At 42.0% G+C, this 21499-nt stretch overlaps 1 protein-coding gene across 6 annotated transcripts in view; it reads left to right on the forward strand.

Annotated features, from left to right (window-relative positions):
- sash1a (SAM and SH3 domain containing 1a) overlaps positions 1–21499 on the forward strand; it is a 143755-nt gene that overhangs the window by 114492 nt on the left and 7764 nt on the right. For 4 of the 6 annotated variants that reach the window (XM_067481498.1, XM_067481501.1, XM_067481500.1 and 1 more), the window contains exons 5-17: positions 2648–2688; positions 2976–3065; positions 3144–3256; positions 4483–4581; positions 8970–9105; positions 9562–9974; positions 12474–12548; positions 12782–12925; positions 14139–14271; positions 15013–15182; positions 16765–16974; positions 19086–19236; positions 19374–19502. In XM_067481498.1, coding sequence (XP_067337599.1) covers positions 2648–2688; positions 2976–3065; positions 3144–3256; positions 4483–4581; positions 8970–9105; positions 9562–9974; positions 12474–12548; positions 12782–12925; positions 14139–14271; positions 15013–15182; positions 16765–16974; positions 19086–19236; positions 19374–19502 — 1904 coding nt within the window. Of the gene's footprint in view, positions 1–2647; positions 2689–2975; positions 3066–3143; positions 3257–4482; positions 4582–8969; positions 9106–9561; positions 10530–12473; positions 12549–12781; positions 12926–14138; positions 14272–15012; positions 15183–16764; positions 16975–19085; positions 19237–19373; positions 19503–21499 lie in introns of all 6 variants that reach the window. The other 2 variants (XM_067481497.1, XM_067481499.1) reach the window with 2 other exon arrangements.

A 21499-nucleotide genomic window follows, 5' to 3' on the forward strand; every position in this document is an offset into this window, starting at 1 on the left:
TAAATTTAACAGAAGTGGTAAATGGATCTTGATGAAAGCATACATGTGCACAAATCAAGATTGACTCACTGGGTTTGTAACTGTAGAGGTATTTAATTTGAATAAGTGAATGTGGAATCCCAGATTATAAAACTAGAAATCGGATGGAAATGTGTATTGTAGCCATCATGAAAATGTTTTCATTGCTAAGAATGGATCACAAAATGCTCTCACATCCATGCATTCTTATGGTTTTTTATTCTCCTGCCATATGATATTCTGTCTTCCCCTTCCATGACCCCTAATGGGGGTCATCCCTCTGCTCTTCCTGTGGCCACCACCATTGTCACACAGGGTCACGGCCCTTCATTGTCTCCACTAGAACACCGGAGATAACTTTGCTGCAGGTGGACAGCCTTGTAATCGCAAAAAAGGCAAAGTCACTCTGCGCACATAGTGTATGTGCTTTTCTAATTTATGCTGAGTGCAGAAAAAACTGCCAGTAAGAAGCAAACGGAAACACAGCTGTGTGTCCAAATCTTAGTGTGGGGTGTTTTATCATCTTTCATGAACAGCACTGCTGTCATACATTCATATCAACCACTGCTTATCTTTTTGTGTGTGGGTGCTTATATTGTGTTTTGGTGCAGCTACTGCATATTTTCTAAAAGATGATTCACAATATTAAATCTCAGCATTTTTACCTCATACTGTATTTGTCTTGGCAATTGTACACTCATAACATCATTTGTACTGTAGCATTTTAAGCTGCAGAGGTATAATGAAAAAGAACTGTCACCTAGCATGTGAAGGTTCAGTCAAGGTTAAGATACTGTATTTTACTTTACACCTTAAGTAGGAAGTTAGCTACTTATGCTAATGGGATAAAGAGTTATATGTCCCTCATTCAATGGAAAGAGCAGAATTGAAATGGAAAGGCATGCCAAAGAGTTCAGGTTAACGCAATTAAGTTGCCTAGTAGACAATGCCTGAACTGACAGTCTTTGTAAAAAATTCAAGCTCTTCTGAACTATGTGAGTGCATGGATGTGTGTGTGAATGCATGCATGTTTGTGCTGAACAGGAGGTTAATTTATAGACCATGGAGGCGGAGGGGAGCAGCACTGCCACTGAAAAGCTTCTATTGAGTGAGTCCTATTAGCATTAGCTTTGGCCCTAGCCTATCTGAGAGGGGGATGAGCAGAGCAGCAAAGCATAGAGGCTTCCATTCAATTAGCATCTCATTAAGTTGCCATGGTAGCCAAGCTTTAAGCTGAGCGAAGATTTCCCATTGCACCCAGAGAGGATTGCCATGTCTTAACAACCATATCAACATATGTACACATTCTCACACATGCCGCCACTGGAGAGCGAAGTGACCTGTCTGTCGTGTTTTGAGCCTGTCACACACTTTCATGTTGCAGCCACCTGTCTCAGTGCATGGTTCAGCCTTTGTGTAATAGGCCTAAACTATACAGGGTTTGTGAAAGTGTGCAAGCAAGAGATGGTAAATGATTGTAAACAATAGTTCTGCGAGGGACTCGGCTGGACAAATTCACTGTTCTAATCTCTGCCTCCCATTTTGATGTATTTCCTTTTTACTGAAAGGGACAGAAACTTGCAGTGTGAAGACATCACCACTCCCACACTCACATGTGCATAAACACACCTGTAGGGCGTAATCCACAGACATAATCCATCCTGAAGCTTTACTTCCTCGTCGCCCTCTTTTTCAGCCCACTCAGCCCAATCTGAAAACAAACTCTTTCAGTGAAGTTTTCAGCAGCTACTTTGAACATGAACCACTGAAGCTTCCCCCCTCCTCCTCCTCCTCCTCCCCTTTCATATATAAAGACGGAAATAGATTGCCATTGATGTGGTTACTCATCTTCTCCCGAACAAGGGAGCGTCAGCTTTGGCCTAACATGGTGCTGAATTGAAATTGGGTGAGGCTGCTCATAGATGACTTTTTGATTCAAAGCTGAGTACAGTTCATGTCTCACAACAAGTCTTCAAGTTGTTATTTTCCCCACATAAGTTCTGCTTGTTTAGGAAGGTTTGTAGACATGTCAGGTATTTCTTTCTTCTCTGTTATTTTCCATCTCTCCCTGTCTAATGCCCGCTCTCTTCTCCCACTCTTCCCTCTGTCTTCCTCGTGACTGTCTACCCTGTGGAGGGAAGTGGAAACACAAACAGGCTGAGTCTGCCCTGTGGTTTCTCCTCCTCCTTCCATGCCTCGTTCTCCTCCTGTTCTTCTCTTCATCAGTTCCATACTTTACTTCTGCATTCTTTCATTTCACATGCTCATTTACTGTTCATTTTTCTTCATGTTGACCATACACCTTCCTTTACTGCTTTTGAAGTATATTGTATTCTCACGATTTTCACATCCACTTGCCTCTTCTCCACCATCTCCCCTGCAGCCTCTCTGTAACGCTCAGTAGCCTGCTTTGCCACAACTAAAGTGTCACCACTGGCCCCAAGTGGTGAATTGATGAAACTGCAGGTTTTCTCCCACAAGTTAACTGTTTTAGCCTAAATGTAATGTGCCTCAAAGGGCTGTGGTTGACAGAGTCTAGACACTTATTGAGAAGGTGTGAGAATCCAGAAATGAGTGTTTTTCATCTTTCTAACGTTGACTATTAATTCTTTAATATTCTTCCACGCAGAATGCCCCTGCACAAGTCCAGCTCTGAAGATGGATCTGGAGGTAGGATGAGAAACATCTTCTACTGTTTTTTTGTTTCCTATAAGATAACAATTATTGATTTAGTTTAGACTGACTAGTAGGAGTAGTCAGACATGTTCACGCATGATTCATACGTCATTGTTGTGAGAAATAGGAGTCTATACATGTGAAATTATGTCCATGATAGCTGAAGGTACTGTGCTGTCTTAGAGGAAAATTCTCATTTCCCAACAAAATACATCTACAACAACAATACAGTGAAGTACTTCTGCCTTCCCCCAAAGTGACTGATCATTTTCTCCCTGTAGGTAAATGGGACAATAAGAAGAAAAACAAGTCTTTTTGGCAAAACTTTCGCAAGTCTCAGCACAAACCCGTCGTACGACAGACATCCAAAGGTTTGTGTGTGTCCGTTTTTCAGATTTACTAAAGAGAAGTCACATCATATTTGACTCTTTGCTATTTTACTCCATCAGGAGAGGACATTGGCTATGTGGCCAGTGAGATCACCATGAGTGATGAAGAGAGAATCCAGCTGATGATGATGGTAAAAGAGAAGATGATTACCGTTGAAGAAGCTCTAGCCCGGGTAGGAAGCTCCATCAACTTTCTGCTTCATCTGTGTTACCTCCCTACCTCACATCTCCCCTTAGAGCTGCCAGTTCATCCTCTACGTCCCCCTACCCTCTCCTGGATTACTTTTCACCCTTCTCACATAGTGCTGGCTTACTAAAATGACTCACCCTTACTACTATGAAGCCCTACATTTTAACCCTGCATTGTCCTCTTTATACACTCAGACTCTCACACACATGCACACACACATGCACACAAACTCCAAACCAGAGGTTCAGCAGTCTGGGGATTTCAGGGTGTGAGCTCTTGGAGTGTGTGTGGGTGTGCTGCTGAATTGCTGGGTCGATGGTAGTAGTAACTCAATAGCCCCATCTGTTGGGGGAGGTTGATCTGGTGCCTTGATGGCTTTTCTCTCTAGGTGGACATGGTGGATAATTATTCGGCTCTCCTATAAATGTCTTTACACTTTATTTTTTATCTGACTTTCAGTACATCTCTGTTGTCTTTTCTCTTTTTATTTCCCTCCTTTCTTTCTGTCAGTAATCTTTTATTTTTCCGTGGTTAGCATGACTGCCCAGCAGCATTTGAGCTCTGGATTGCTCTCCACAAGGCTTTTTTTTTTTTTTTTTCAGAACTTTGAATTTCTATAAGCCAGTAGCTTGATCTCAGCTTCTCTCTCTAGTGACTGACAAACAGTCAATCAATGATCAGCCTCTGTGGAAATATTTGTTGACTTTTGTGTAGTCCTGTCCTGTATGTGTTCTCTGTATTACTGATCAACATCATCATATTGATTTTATTGTCAATATAGCTGTGTGTGTGTGTGTTTCCAGGGATGTAGTGGACAATAGATCCAATAATATTCAAAGTGATTTGCAGGCTCACTTTTTTTTTATTTACAAAATAGAGTTCCAATAGTGAGAGTTATGTCTGCTTACAAGGGCAGTAGGGAAGTTGTAGAAGAAATGTCATTATTTGCTTAAATAATTACAATAGCTCTATAGCTTGGTTGCTTGTCTGATAATCACCTTCTTACAGTATTTACCACTACATCACTGGTTGAGTCCTTCTGTCTGTCTCTGTGTGTTTGTGTGTGTGTCTTTGTCTTTATACATGCACTGGGAATGCACACTGTTGAGATTTATCAGTAGGATATGGAGAGATGTAACATGCTGGGTGAGAGTGGGTGCCCCCCCCACCCTGTTCCTCTGCCTCTCTAAACTCTTCTTCTCCACGTAGCTGAAGGAGTATGAGCGCAGCAGACAGTCCAGCAGTACTGACACTGCAGAGTGGACTGAAGGATCTGCACCCAATCTTAACCAGTCCTCAAACTGCAACGTAAGTACACCCCCACCCCATAACCCCAGTATTCCAAACCCTCCCTTTTATTCTCCCTCCTATAACACTCTCACCTCGACCACTCTCACTTTTCAGTTTTATTTTTCAGACAACGAAGTTGTGATGGAGAACGGCAGGTTTAAAAAAAAAAAACAAAAACATATGTTGTCGCCACTAGTGTGGATGGTGGTGTGTGTTCAGCCAAATGTAAAATGTAAATTCCATGTACCTGTACGTTAGTTTTTTTTTAGTAATTTTAGGTATACGCCATAGCATAAACTACATCCACTTGACTTTTATCCTTCTGTCCTCCATTCCTACTTCCCTGTATCTCCCCTTTTCTCTCTCAAGCTACAGTATATTTGCTGTTATGCATATATTCTCTCCACCATGTCATGTGACTCCTTAATCTAGAGGTGTGTTCTCCGTGAGTCTTAGCCTTTTTCTTACCTTGTTTTAATTAGTTGGGCTCTTGAATTGATAAACAGCATAGAGCAGGTAATCAGGTTAGTTGTACCATATTAGAAATTTGTCCTAAATAAGTCAAATTGGCTCCTGTAGTAAAAAGGAAATTATGTTATTGAAATGTAGGTCAGGTCTGTTTCCATCAAGCTGTTGCAATTGTGGGAACTCAAGTTGAGGGTTTGTCAGCTGTCATCCTTGGAGAGAAGACCCCTAAACCTCCCCATTAGCATTAAATGAGTCCTGGCCTTTGAGAATACATCATGTAGTAAAGTCGATCTTGTGACGGATGCTAGAAGTTGCAGAGCTGGAGCTCAGGCAATCACATCCTGTATGACCTACCTTGTTTTCTGTTGGGCATGTTTGTGTATGCCAGTGTATTTTTCCTTTTTAAATGAAGACCAGCTCTGACACTGATTCACAGTGGTCACGGTGCTTTTGAAAAATTCTGTACTGTGTGGGATCGTATATTAATAACAGTCATACAGTCTCACCCACTTTTTGTAAGAGAATGTTAGTTTGTCCAAACAAGGAAATTCCAAGCACTTTGAAAGTAAAGCCACCTAATGTGCATTATTACGATTTCGAAATGTGCTAATAATTCCAAGCATTTCCTAAAACAGTCTCTTGTATTGCATTTATTCTTGTCCAATTTTCCAATGGAATGCATGTGCACTTTGTGTTGTTATTGGTAAAATAAATGACAGCTTGACACGGCAGCCTACAGACAGATGTGCTTAGGTCTTGGCTAGGCATGCATTCCCATAATCAGTTTCTTTTAACTGGCTGAATATGCTTCCAATACAGATGTGCTAGACTTTTACACATTCATAGCAGGCCGTGTAAAATATATGGTTTGCATACGGACTTATGCAAAATAGCTTGCTCACATTGTCAAGGGTCCTTATTAATTTCTTCCTCTGGGTAATGATTGAAGATTTCCTTCCATACGAAAAATAGGTAAATTACTCTAGACTCTTTGATGTGGATGTGTGAATTGTGCATGAGTTTACTGATCATCTTATCAGTCTGTTAACCCTTGCATTACCCCCTCTGCTGCCAGCTCCTCACTTCCTGCAGGAGGAAGGTTGATAAACTGTAGGGGAAGGGGCAGATGGGGGATACAGACAAGGAATAGGATGAAAAGTTACTGAAGAAGTATTGTGCAGAGGAACACCCAGATTGGCTCTGGAGGCTGTGAACAAATGCAACTGCTGGAGGCAGAAGGGAAACAAGAGGGAGAGAGAGTGGACATCAAGATCAAGTTCTGTATCTCCCTATGCCCCAAGTTCTAAAATTGGCCACTTTAGGAAATATTTCTACTCTGCTGGGGCCTCTATTCCTGTCATGTACTGCCCCTCATCCCTCAAATGGAATTAGGTCATTCCTGAATTCAAACACTTAACAGTTTTGTGTGTCTATGTCTGCTTGTATGTCATATACAGACGTGTCTATACAGTGCACAGAGTTATACATTATAAAAGTCTCTTGCTTCTCTGTGCCTTTTTCATACTGTCTTTCTCCAGTCTGTCTTCACCCGTTTATTGGAGCCCACATTCCAGGGTTGGCTATTAGCAATGTGGGGGCCAAGGCAGGGTCAGGGGGGCTCAAATGCTGGGATTGTTCTCCATGCACAACACGCCTTTTCTCTGCTAGCTGAGCAGCCCGGCACTTCCAGTCCGTCCCTCATTCCTCTAAACTGAATTCACTAACAGGCTACATCTCTGCATCTGCCAGCGTGCACACGGGGAGACATAATGTTTTGGACCGTACATTTATCAGCATGCTATGGATTAACTGGACACACTTTTGCTAACCTGTTTGGATGTTAACACAGGAAGTGCTATCTTTGTATTTTTGTGTTTTAAGGCACATGGACAAACTTAACAAAGTTTGTTTGTAGATTATGTTGTCCTGTTTTTTGTCAAACTGATGAAAAGAAAGCTTTTTTTTTTTTTTTTATTGCACCAAAAGGATGTTGGTTTCTTCTTTTCCAAGTTTTAGCACATCTTCCAAGTTGTGGTAAGGATTCTCAGTAGTAGTTTGTGAAAGGAAATTGCAAGTATGGCGGTGGAATTGTTGCTTTGACCTTGTTTTCAATGGTGGCCTTTCAGCCCTGCCTGATTCATGACCTCATATGTTTTGCTTTCATTGTGTGTGTGTCTCTCGCCCTGTTTATCAGGTCGTTTGCATGGATTCTAATCCTAAGGGTTGGGTTAGGGTTTATATATCATTGTCATTTTACAATCTACCGTTCCTTTTCTTCTTTTGTCACAAGTAGGAAAAGAAGAAATCATGTGGGTTAAGTGCAAAAATACTGAGAAACGAGTGAATGCTATAAAATAGATCCAGGAGGACTTCTGTCCAACCTATGGTTGGCTCACCCATCTCACTGTCTCTTTTATCAATCCTCTTGGACACAGACTGGTTATTACATATTCTCTCAAGCTAATACGCTCAAGCATTTAAAGCAGAGCCAATGGAAAGTTAAAGGAATCCCCACTGCAGCCAGAATTGTGTGGTCCAGCTGAGGGATTATCAGGAAGGATTGGACGAGGGACATTAGAGCCTGTTTCTGCGGTTTGTCAGTTACCAATTGAATGACTGTACCCTAGTTCTGGTCTGCTGGGTCGACATGACACATAAGTTAAGAGTTGACCTAGTATCTCTAAAAGTGGAGCGATGATAGTACAGGGACGCATGTTTGATTAATTGCACACTGATAAACGTGTTGTTTCTTCCTCCATTTGCTCAGCTATTAGCAAGTTTTCGTAACACTCACAATGTTGGTTTAGTGCTGTGGTTCCATCACAGATTTGTGAACAGTGTCAGATCTGTTTTCTCCAACCAAACCACAGTTGTTAACATCATCCTTACTGTATGTCAGCATCCTCTGAGCCAGGCCTGTGGTCTAAACTCAGGAACAGCAAGAAGGCAGTTTGTTTCCTTTAAGGCAGCGAGAGAAGACTGCATTTTATCAGACTGAGCATTATGCCCACTATGTTGTGTATGTGCTGCATGCTTGTGGGTCCCTCTGCGAGCGATCCAGTCAACCTTGACTGTGGAACTGCCAGTGTGTGACCAGAGAGGTGGTGTTGCTGTGGAAACCAGTGGCAAACAGAAACAAATAAAGTTGTCTGTGATTATAAGGGTCCTTTCTGCCAGATTATCTTTACCCAAATGTTCATCTCATCACCATCATTACATCGAGGCCTTAGCAAGAATGTACATACACACATAAAGCTTTGGGTGTTTCTGTGGATATGTGTGTGGATGCTCAATGGGAGTAGGGCTTGTGTGTGAGAATGATGAAACTGACTTTTTTTATTGTGTTTCTCTTCCACTCCACTCCCACTGTGAGTTTAAATGCAGTGGCTATTTACGGTGAAGAAAACAAGGACGCTGACACTCATAAGTCACAACCAGTGTCCCTCCATTTCCTCTTGAGGAAACAGAAGGCAGCATAACTTCAAACAGTGCATTTATTACAAAACTGATTGATTGTATCACTCAATTGTACCCATTTCTTGTTTCAAATTACTGTCTCATCTGGTTTTCATTATATCATTGCATTTCTTTGATGTTTTCTATGAATATAAATTTCGAACAATGCAGTGTGCCACCATTTCACCAGTCCATTTCTCACCTCACTAACTATGACTCCATCGCTAAACAATGCTCCCATCTGTTGCAACCATGAAATATCAGTGTATTTGTCAAACTGTGTTTTATTTTCATTTTTCTTTTTATATTTAATAGGTTCAAAACATATCCATACATTTGTGTTACGGTTCTTTCATGAAAAGTTATGCTGCACTGGAAAGAAGATTTTTCTGTTTTTGCCTGTGTGTATTTTTTTTGTACATGGTGTTTAACTGTCCTTCCATTTTATTGTATCATCCCTCCCTCTTTCTCTCTCCCACCAGTCTCGTGAACAGTCAGACGATGAGCAATCAGAGGACTCTGTGAAATTCAAAAGGCTTCATAAACTGGTTAACTCAACACGCCGGGTTAGGAAAAAACTAATCAAGGTGGAAGAGGGCAAGAAACACGGTTCTGAAGGTTTGTAATGCTTCTGTTGATTGTCTTATAGCTCGGCATATATGTCAGCGTTTTCCAATTTAGTTTTAGACATTAAGGCTTTAGGCATCATACTTGAACTAATTACAAATTTCATCACTGCAGTAATTGTTGAAAATCTTTTCTGATGAAATGTGAGCTGCTAGTCCTTACTCAAGTGAAAGTAAAATTAAATGAAAGTAAAGGTTTTGTTTCCATCTATTGGTCATTGAAAATTTGTAACTTGTGTTAAAAAGGAGGATGTTTTTTTTTTTTTGCCAGTGTTATTACATTCTCATCTGTCATGGGTTTTGCCGGATACTCAGACTTTAAGAATGTGTTTTGAAACGTTTGCTGGCTAGCTGTGGTCTGGGAAACCACAGATGGGTCATGGGACTGCATGAAACCTGATGTCTGTGTCCTCCTGAGTAACAAACTCCCCAATGCTTCTCTCTTCAGATTTTCTAAATCTGGAAGCATCTCCTACCTGTGAGGACAACACAGCGCTTTATACAGGGGTCCTGAAGAAGCCCCCTTTACCCAAGGAGGCCTGTCTCACTCAAGATCAACTCTCTCTGGATGGAGACACAGACAGTTTGACCACCTCCCCTTCCTCCAGCAGCCTGGACACGTGGTCTGGACATAAGCTGGTCAAAACTTTCAGTAAGTCTTCCAGCACGCACGGCCTCATCCGACCACCCAAGAGAACACCGGTTGGCTCCGGGGGCCTAGGAGGTTCCATCTCTGCTGTGGGAGGGAGTGGCTCTTCCTTCTCAGAGTTGGATGGCTGTGGATTGGATGACGAGGGGAAGCTTTCACGTTCCACAACTGACGGCGAGATGCGGAAGGCCCTGAGCTCCATCTCCCATGGGGTAAGTAACAATGAGGCCCTCTATGCTTTCTATGGCCTTACCAAACCTCGTCCTAAACCCCGTGCCCAGTCCCGCCTTCTGATCTCCCTGGATGACTGTCAACAAGGCAGCCCCAAACACCAACCTGCCACTCGACACCTTGGCAGCTGGACACACCGGAAGCCTGACCCCAACTACGCTTACTCCACCAAGCACCTCCTGTACCAACGTGCACGGAATGCCAAGACCCCTATTTCCCCCCTGTCTGTCACCCCCTCGTCCCCTTCTCGCTGTGATGTAGCCAAATCAAAGGGTTTTGGAAATGTAGGAGGGGGCTGGGTGTTCCCATCTCGCCGACTGCGAGGTCGAACAGCAGTCAGTGAGCTGAACATCACCTATGTGGTAGAACGGAGTCTGTACGGTCACCTCAACTGGGCCCAGCTGGTCCGCCCAGTTACCCTCAGCCGCGCTGAGCGCCGCTGTCTATTGGAGGACGACCGTGAGGCGGACAGGAAGTGGGCGGCCAGTGTGGACCGCTGCACCAAGCGTGTGCTCTTGCGCATCCAACAGAAGTCTGTGAGTCTGGTCCATGAGGTTTAAATCGACCGCCTCGTGTGAGAAGGAATCAGTGTACTTCAAAGTTGCAGAATAGCATAGAGGTTATATTAAAGGGTGCAGCCATAAGATATAAGAGGTCAAATGTTTTTAACTTATTGGATTAATATTGTTTTTTTAAAAATGTTCATGAAATTAATGCAGTTATATTGAAAACATCATGAACTGACCTATCTATCACAGAGCCAAGTACCCCTAAAGGGATGTCGTCTTCTTTGACCTTTAAGTGACTGCCTTTTGTCTGAATATGAAATGATTATGGAATGTGCAGTGCCCCACTTCGGAGGTTAAGTTACAGCAGAGTTTGTTTTAAAGTGCTTTTTTATAAATGTCAGATCCCTGAAGAACACACACACTCACACAGTCACACTGATCCCTGTGGGCAGAGGAGATGTTGTACCAGCTTGGAGCTGCTCTTCCTTGGAACTGCACAGCACTTGGCCTCAGAGACATTTTCAGAGAATGTCCTTATGCAGTCACACTCAGCGTCTGAAGTTTCTTTACAAAATTCAAATTTAGTGAGGCTGAGTATAGCAACAAAACGTGGAAAGAACAGATAAACATGCTGTCTACATGTGTTACAGTCAAATAAAAAGGACAACTTTTTAAAAAGGGTTTTGTTGACTTGCATATATCATTTTGTTACGATCACAAAGCCCGTGTGTGCAAAACTAGTGACACTTGGTCTAGGCGGGGATATTGAGAAGCTATCCTGCAGCTTTGAGAGTACTTGAATCCTATCGTGTTCTAGTGAAATCACTGGAGGGCGTTCTCATCCAAGAACTCTCTAAATCCACTTTTTTCTGTTGTTGCTTATCGTGTTCTTTTTTGGCCCGTGCCTCTATCGTTGCAAATGTGATTTTTTTTTTTTTTTTTAATTTTTTTTTTTAAGTTCTTTTCTTATAATTATCAACAAAGGACATCGTTTTTTGCTGGGTGCATGGCCATTTCATCAAACATCGCTATCATCGCATTCTTTTTGGACATTTCTTCAAACTGTTTCTGGGAATGGAACTACAGGACATCTAATGAAAACTGTTTTCTTTATCTCACTTGGATTTATCTCATCTAAGTTTTGTGGGAGTTTATTCAAGTAGTGTAGAAGCCCCATTTGAACATGAGTGTTTTTGGCTGATGCTGTTCTTGCATGTCTGTGTCCACATATTTGTTTGTGTAGGATTCAAGAGTCGCATCCAGTTTAGTGATAAGATTCCTTTAAGTTCCCCTTTGTGTCGACCCGTTATCCTGCTGTTGACCTTTTAAAGTCAAAGAAATAATCAAATCCCCAAATCTCCCCATCCTATTAGCAGGAACTGTTAGTTTTGGGGCTGAATAATTTTCTGATGAGTATAAAATCACTTGTTGGCTTTAAGCAACCAGCCTCTATGTGCATGTTTGCATACTAAGCCCATCTTTGCATTTCTCATAATTAACCACAAGCTCAGTTGCATCAGACTGAAATGCAATGAGTAAATATTCACTTTTAAGAGTATAATTTTATGTTTTTGGTTGGCCACATCAAGAAAGGTTTAACTTTGTCTAATACTTTCTTTAGGGATTCCAAGTTTAAAGCAGCTTGTTTGAGCCGACTTTGAGCTCCCCACAGTCTATATAACAGCTCATTTGCCTTGAACCATGCAGTAACTTGCAATTTTAAAGAGAAGCTCATATAACCCTTTGTGTTACATCATGTCTGTTGGCTGTCCACTGTCCCATATGACATCATGCCCCCACATATAAGCAAACTGTATACCCATGTACATTAATCAAACCACTGCCTGTGTCGTGCCAAGCATGAATCATTGTGAGCTGACCCCCGATGGGTGCGGATGGGGACTTACTCTAAAGTGACCTTGTGAGTGTGACTCATTTGATTGTGTTTTCCCCCCCCTCCCCTACCCACAGAGAACATGCAGCTTTGGAGGCTTTGACCTGTCCAACCGTTCGTTACATGTGGTCAACGCAGGCACCGAGGCCAACGTAAGTGCTGGCAGCTTGTGAAATTAGAAGAGGATGAGGAGCCTGAACTGAAGTCTGTTGTCACTTTAAATCACCTTTTTCTCCTCTGTCCTCTCTCTTGTTTGTTTGATCTCCTTGGCCTTTGTCTTCTCCCATGATTCATCCCCTCTCTCATCGCATCTCTTTCCCCTCTATCTGTCATCTGCTTCCTCTCTGTCCATCCTCTTCTACCGTAAATCCTTTCCTTATCACAGAATAAAGAACAGGAAGCTGTATACAGAGAAGTGGTCAAGTCTCCCACTACATCGCGAATCTCACTAGGCAAAAAGGTTAAGTCGGTCAAGGAGACGATGAGGAAACGCATGTCGAAGAAGTACAGCAGTTCCTTGTCTGAGCAGGTTAGACACACGCACGTGAATGTGATATTCAAATGCTGTATATGTAAAAAGTTCAGATTACATTGAGCATATTGTAGGTTTACCATGTTTCTTCATCTCTGTGTGAACATAGTCAAACCTCAACTTTATTTTAAATGCAACAACTAGCACATAAATGTTCTCACAAATCCACTCATTATGTGTTTAATCCTTTGTGCAGCTGTAAAGGGGGGAAAAAGCTCCTCATGTTCTGCAAACATTTAGATGAAGTTCTGCAGTGTAAGCCACATATTCTGTCCACAAGCTGTGAGTGGGTGGGAGTATTTGTGTTAGTTACAGAATAAACAGAGAGCACTAAAGCACATTTGGATTGTGCTTTCTCTGGGCCCAGTGTGTAGGGTGGAGTGTGTGCTTCATACTGAGCTCATGAAGTGATGCAAGTCTCCCCCAGGCCTGCTCTTAGGAAATGAGGATTTAAAGTGTGAGAGTTTACAATAGCTGTCTTCTGCTCTGGCCTAAGTCTTATGAAAGCCCAGTGGTTCTGACAGTGGCCTGTCCAGCCCTACAGTTTGTGCGTTAATGACGATTCTGTAGGGTGACATCAGATACACATCTGTCCATCACAAGGGTCTCAATACTTTGACACACTTATTATGTTATGAGTCATGGAGCCATTTGTTGGAAAAGAGCAAAGAAAAATTGCTATATCATCCTGGTTATTTTATAGACCACAATGCCACCTAGTGGATAATTGAAATAAAACATGTAAATTAGACGCCAGAATACTTTTTTTTTTTTTCTATTAAATTCAGTAAGTTTATGTGAACTTTTAAATGAAAGGTCAGTAAACATTGTTTAAGACAAATAATCACACTTTACGAAGAACATTTTCTAGACATTGTAGGTTTTTCAAAATTGATAGTTTAAATTAATAGCTAATTCACATTTGTGCCAGAAACAATTTTTTGCATGTGTTAATCAGTTTCCTACATTAAAAAAACTATGACAAAATGCTGACATCTCTTACTTTGCCTCTCTCCTCTTTGTTTATTGATCTTACCTATAATTTTCTTACCTCTTTGTATTCATTGTTTCCCCCCTTGGTAACCTCCTAACCACACTTTCCCTTTCTTCACATCTTTTCATCTCCTAACTTCATAACATTTCCTTTGTGTCTTTCCCCACTGTCCTTTCATTGCCCATCTGCATCTCCCCCTCACTGTCTCTCTTTCAGTCGAGTCCGGATGGAGGCCCTGGTTCGCCTCAGTCCCCTCAGCCTGACACGGACTCTCTGGAGAAGCCTAAGCTCAAGGCTGGAGGCTCAGTGGAGAGCCTGCGTAGTTCACTCAGCGGACAGAGTTCAATGAGTAAGAACTACTATTTTAAAGTAGACTGTCAACTTCAGACTGATATTTTTAAACAGACTTAGCTACAGTAACATTTGCTTTTTGATATTGTGAATATTAAATTTCATCTATCTTGAGCATATAAATGAAACTTAATCATTCATGTGTTTTTCCGTTGTCAATGCCTTAGCACATTACACACACACAATAAAAATATATTTAGGGACAGTCTACATATTTAAACACTAGATGGTGCTCCTAACATGTGCCACTGGCTCATTTCAAATACACACAAATACTTAACCTTCTCGGTGCTTACAGCACTGCCTGAATACCAATTAGGATTTTCGTAGATTGATGATCATGAAGAGCAGTTCTTTCTTTATCCATCAGCTGCCCTGTGTGTTTTGATCTCAGAGTTATCAAGTGCATCAGGTCATCTTGTCTAATTACACCTTCTGATTCAGCCTGGTGTTTCTGTCACGCAGCTGTGGATAAAATACCCTCCCTGATTCCAAGCTCAGGGTGAATTGACTTGGCTGATTTACAGTAGAACACACACACAAACATGCAAGCAGTATGGCAAACATACGGCAGTAATTAGGGTGGACGCGTCTCCACTCCATTTCCCACACATCAACAGCCTTCCCTTAGAAACAGTAAATGCAACAAATTTTCCATGAATCTGTGACAAAAAGTCTCACTGCAGATACAAAGATTTATTGCTTGCGTCAAAGCTCACATGTATGTCTTTGTGTCCAGGTGGTCAGACAGTGAGCACCACTGACTCATCGGCCAGTAACAGAGAAAGTGTGAAGTCAGAGGATGGTGATGATGAGGAGCCGCCTTATAGAGGACCATTCTGTGGTCGTGCGAGAGTCCACACTGACTTCACCCCGAGTCCGTATGACACAGACTCCCTCAAACTGAAGGTAAAACACTTTGAACATGCACGTCACTGTGCACAGCTGTCAACTGTCAACGCAGACTTCACCACTAAAGTCTGTCTGCACTTTGGAGACTGTGTCTAATGAGACACATTCTTCTTCTTTTCTTCTTTTCCTTTCGGCTGCTCCCTTTCAGGGGTCGCCACAGCGAATCATGTGCCTCCATCTAACTCTGTCCTCTGCATCCTCTTCACTCACACCAACTAACTTCATGTCCTCCCTCACTACATCCATAAATCTCCTCTTTGGTCTTCCTCTAGACCTCCTGCCTGGCAGCTCCAACCTCAGCATCCTTCTACCGATATATTCACAGTTTCTCCTCTGAACATGTCCAAACCACCTCAATCTGGCCTCTCTGACTTTATCTCCAAAACATCTAACATGAGCTGTCCCTCTGATGTACTCATTCCTGATCCTGTCCATCCTCGTCACTCCCAAAGAGAACCTCAACATCTTAAGCTCTGCAACCTCCAGCTCTGCCTCCTGTCTTTTCTTCAGTGCAACAGTCTCTAAGCCGAACAACATTGCTGGTCTCACCACCGTCTTGAACACCTTTCCTTTCATTCTCGCTGATACTCTTTTATCACACAACACACCTGACACTTTTCTCCACCCGTTCCAACCTGCCTGCACTCGCCTCTTCACCTCTTTTCCACACTCACCGTTGCTCTGAACCGTTGACCCTAAATACTTAAAGTCCTGCACCTTCTTCACCTCTGCTCCCTGTAACCTCACCGTTCCACCTGGGTCCCTCTCATTCACACACATGTATTCTGTCTTGCTGCGGCTAAGCTTCATTCCTCTGTTTTCCAGAGCAGACCTCCACTTCTCTAGATTTTCCTCCACCTGCTCCCTGCTCTCACTACAAATAACAATGTCATCTGCAAACATCATAGTCCAGGGAGATTCTTGTCTAACCTCATCTGTCAGTCTGTCCATCACCAGAGCAAACAAGAAGGGGCTCAAAGCCGATCCTTGATGCAGACCCACCTCCACCTTGAACTCCTCTGTCACACCTACAGCACACCTCACCACTGTCTTACAGCTCTCATACATGTCCTGCACCACTCTAACATACTTCTCTGCCACTCCAGACGTCCTCATACAATACCACAGCTCCTCTCTCGGCACCCTGTCATACGCTTTTTCTAAATCTACGAAGACACAATGCAACTCCCTATGACCCTCTCTGTACTTCTCCATCAGCGTCCTCAAAGCAAATACTGCATCTGTTGTACTCTTTCTAGGCATGAAACCATATTGCTGCTCACAAATGTCTAATGAGACACATTAATATGATTTATTGGAGCCTGGCTATGTTTGTTAAACTTTTTTATGTTTTAAAACTAGTCAGCACAATTAGCCCTCACTGGCAAAAGACCTGCTGCATCATCATTTGAATTTTATTTGGAGAATTGCTTTTGAAGTGGGGGGCAGAGGATGTCTCACTGTTTTACTTGACATTTACCTAAAAAACTGTTCAGTTCCAAACCAATAGGAAACCAAAATGTCAAAGCCAAATTTCTCTGATTTCCTTTTGTGTGTGTGTGTGTGTGATCCTCTCTAGCATGGCGATGTGATTGACATCATTAGTAAGCCACCCATGGGAACATGGATGGGTCTGCTGAACAACAAAGTTGGCACCTTCAAGTTCATCTATGTGGACGTGCTGAATGAAGAAGAGGAGAAACCCAAAAGGCCAGTGAGGAGGAGGAGGAAGGGCCGACCACCCAAACCCTCCTCTGTGGAGGAGCTGTTGGAGCGCATCAACCTCAAGGTAGAATACCTTAGCTGTTGCCCTGTGCAAATTAGGTGTATTAGATTTACAGTATCATGTGCACTTCAAAGGTTGAATTGCGGTAAAGTTAAGTAGAGCTACTCTGGTTTTGACTAAACCTGGTTGTCCAAAACCCCACCCAGCTTGGCACCCCAGTAGGAGAACACAAATCTTCTAAAGTAAATGAAAATGTTGTTTTAGACAAATATTGTGGAAACACATTTGGAGGGAGACAGAGATAAATATAGTGTAGGTAATTACAGGGCGCACGGCTCAGGATATCTGATCTGATGTTGATGCATACATGTTAACACCCACGTTGTCACAACCATGCCCCAATAAATAACTGGCACCTTTCATCAAAACCTACACAAAGCTGTGAGCTTCATGTCATCCCGTCCTACCCAAGCAGCTAGACAACCCCAGATAGACAAAGTGAGACCTTGTGGGTTGTCTGTTTTATCTCTGGCCCATGTAAAAAGGCAGAGTTGCTGATTAAAGATCCAGAGCACATTATTAACATGGCAACACAGGCTTCTCAAGCTGTGAGCCTGTGTGTTACAAGTACATTAGAGCAGTCATAACCCTTTAGTCACCACCAGAATCCTGGAGTGGGTGAGTTAGACTAAACACATACTGTGTTTCCAGTTTGCAGCCGCTCTGAATTTTCCTACCTTACTTTCTTGTTTTGTATGTGTTTATGATGAAAAAAGAAATTTAGTCGTGCAGTTTTTAAATCAGATTATTTTGATTCGAATTTTTTAAGTTACATCAATATAAAGTATGTAAATATAAAGTAGTTTTCAATTTTCTTGTTTTTAATCAGGATGACAAATCTAAGTTCATAAAAAGATAAATTACGTAGTCATAATACAGTGCTCGGACAAATGCAAAATGGTTTTGCTTATTGCAACCAACACCAGTTATATACAAACAAGGTAAAACATTTAAGCTGAATCAAATTAGAAAGAAACTCCTTGAGCAGTCACAGTCACAAATCATCAGACTAAAAAAATATTGTAATGTTCTTTTGTTGAAAGAAATTCTGTTGGATATGGTGAGCAGTGTCAGCCCGAACCAGAACGTGTAAATGTTCACAGATTTTGGCTCTCAGATTGCCCGATTTATTGGACGATCTGCCAAATAAAAGCAAAAGATGCTCTGAATAAGAGCACCCTGCTGCCTGTGTTTGTGTTAGTCGGTGGTCCTTTGTTTAGTCCTGGGTCATCCAGCAGAAATGGAGCAGAGAGACACAGCTCTTTTGCTGTGGACACACCAATTATAATTGATGGTCTTGCTGGTGACACACAGTCTATGTATTCGTCCAACAAAGTGCGTGGGTAACACAAGCATAGAGCCCAGTAATATTCAAAGTGGAAGAGGTTGTGAGTGTGTTAAATGACGGTGTCAGCTGACTGTGCACACACAGGGTGTATCTACATTTCTTCTTGTTTTCCCTTTGTGCTGTCCTAAATAGCACAGTGGTTTCAGTGACTGGCTTTGTCCGTGTTTGTGTTGTGTGAAACCCCTCCAGTGTTTGAGAAGTGCTTTGATGTCAGTCGTCTCCACCTTCCGTTCTTCATGTTCCCACAATACTTTTGGCTGATTTCCCTTTTAAGTCCCGTTTCCCATTTTGGTCACAGCTAAAATAGCTGGGATTGTGGCCACACACTCCACACTGTTAAGTGTTTGGTGCAGCTAATTCACAGATGTTGCTACAACTCATTTTTACATGCCTGTCCACTTGACAAAGTTTGTGCCTTATTAAAGTGTGTTGACAGTGGGGGCGGCCATAACTCAATTAGCAATGGCTTAACATGATTACATACCATCGAAAAATCTAACTAGCAGTTTAGATTTGGCCTTAGCAGCGGTTTCTACAATACACAATGTGAATAGGAAATCATGAGCAGATGACTAGAAGTGTCTACCCAGCAGTTTATTGGACCAGACCTCTATGTGTGCACCTATTTTATGCTCCTGCTTCAAAGCTGTTGTCACTGGCACATGACTGTCTACTTAGTGCCGTCCCATGTTTTTGGTCTTCGCTGTTTAGCCGCCTTAGCTTCTCAGAAGAGATGAAATTCACACTTGATGTTTCTGTCATCTAGGAGCATATGCCCACTTTCTTGTTCAATGGGTACGAGGATCTGGACACATTCAAGTTGCTGGAGGAAGAAGATTTGGATGAGCTGAACATCAGAGATCCTCAGCACAGAGCTGTACTACTCACTGCTGTAGAACTGCTGCAAGAATATGACAGTAAGTAGACTTACAGACACGTTTAGATTTCACTCTGATTATTTGAGTTTCAGCTATATTTGGGCAGTTTTCAACAAATTGCACTTAATTTATCAACTAAACAAAAAAAAAAAACTGTATTTATTTTGTATTATCAGGCAGCAGTGATCCAGAGCGCAGCGGCCTGTCAGGCTCCCAGGAGAAACTGCTGTCTGAGAGTCGGGGCCTGGTGGGAGACTCCCCGCGGGACTCCGGGTGCTATGAGAGCAATGAGAACCTGGAGAATGGTAATGCTAGCTTTGCTTAGTGTAGCCCAACGTTTACCCAAGCCCCACTGGGACTAGCTAAGACCTATCCTGGGTCTAGCATAGTCCTAGTGCCACAGTGACTCTTTTGCCTTTGTGCTTTCTGGGCTTCCATCTCTGCTCCATCCCCCGTCATGCTTTTGCATTCTAACACCCTGCCCATATCCCACTCCTCTGGACCTGCATCTGCCAATCAGACCGCTCCTCTCGCTGCCATGTCTGCTTCAAAACTTCACCTGCACCCAACTTTGCTTGTCTAGTTTGGGAGCTCCACAGAAAGACTTCTTATCTTTTACTGTGCCTTCACCCCATTCTTTTCATCCTGTAGGCATTCTGTATCATCAGTGCCAAAGTCCAGTTGTAACTGAAAGGGAACCAGCCCCCAGACCAGTAAGCCTAGTCCACCCCTCATTGCTGGGAGCACAGTTGGAGAGACGTTCCCCAATGCACAGACCTTCTCTGATGAGAATAAATTCACTGCCCAGTCATGGACTCAGATTCTCAACTGTCTTACCTGTGGTTTTGAGGCCAATAGAGGAGCCCCAGAATGATGATTATGGCCTCATAGAGTATTTCTGTTAAGTGTCTGTAATAGTGAAAAAGATCTTATAGAGTAACATGTCAGAGATACCTGTTTTTTGCAGTGGTGACTCTACTGGCCTGATAAGATTATTTTTTAAAAAGGAAAGACTCACAGCTGCTTTTTAAATATTTTGTTGTCAGACTCCGTGTCACCTTTTTTGTGTTTATAGTGACTATATCGCACAGCCAATCATGGAGTATGTCCCTAAAAACAAGATGTGAATGAAAATATTTTTAAATTGTAGTGCATAGATTGTAAGAGTTCTGAAACCTTTGGGATCCTAAATGTGAGATTTATGTTGTTTGTTTTTTAGAGCGCTCTATCTCTGGGAATAAGACTGTGTGCCTGCATCGTCCACACAGAGCATTCTTTTTAGTAGCACCATAACTCTTAAATCGCCGCTTTGTCAACCTTTTGTCTGATTTCTATATCTGTTGGGTTCCAGTGTAACCACGGGGCCTCCCTTATGTTTGTCTGTGTCATTAGGGTAAAGTGTGCAATCTGCCACAATAGAGATTTAAGTTGTGGTAATAATAAAACCACTTCTTTTAAATAAAGGACTCTGATGCTGCTTGCTTGACTTTTTTTTATGTTTCACCTTTTTTCTGTCTGATTTTCCTTTCATGCCACTAAACTCTGTTCACAAACTTGCTGCATAACATTTCTTTCAGTTCATTTCTAGCTTTCTCACACAGTTCCACAGTGCAACAAGAAACACACAAAGTCACACAATTTATTAATATAAATTATCAAAACAAAATGTATAATTCGAAGCCAAATAATAAAGGCTAATTCAAAAATATCATGCAGATTTTGTTTTATGCTCTGGGGAAAAAAATGGCACTGTAGAGCCCTGAATGTATTTGGTGTCAATCAATACACTGGTATGTACATGTGTGTCTCATCAGTTTTACTGTGGCGTGATGTAATAATCACATCAATCTACTTTGACATCTTATTTTATATTATTACTTTCATATTCACACAAAAAATGGAAGTTCAATCAAATGAAATGTGAGCGATGCTGGTATTCAGTTAGCAACCTCCAAGAAATCATAGGCATACAGTAGTAGTATTGCTACTTTTAGTTACATTAAGGTGCGTACATGTTCCAGCATGACAGAAGTACATGTCCAGTGCCACCAGCTGCACAAAAGTTTTCGCTCGATCAATAAAAATGACAGATGACAGATTCTTCTATGTGACAGATTGGGACAAGTGTTAGTATAGATTTTCATGATCCCCAGAGGATGGATCACATTAATCGGCTCTCTTCCTGCTTTTCATGGTTCCTGGACCATCATCAGGTCTGCATTTCAATTTGAACAAATACCTGTATTGGACATTGTACTTTGTGCGTAGTTGTGATTTAACAATTTGCGTTTTTAAGAAATCA

Source organism: Channa argus, chromosome 17 (genome assembly GCF_033026475.1).
Source record: "Channa argus isolate prfri chromosome 17, Channa argus male v1.0, whole genome shotgun sequence".
Classification (NCBI taxonomy): domain Eukaryota; kingdom Metazoa; phylum Chordata; class Actinopteri; order Anabantiformes; family Channidae; genus Channa; species Channa argus.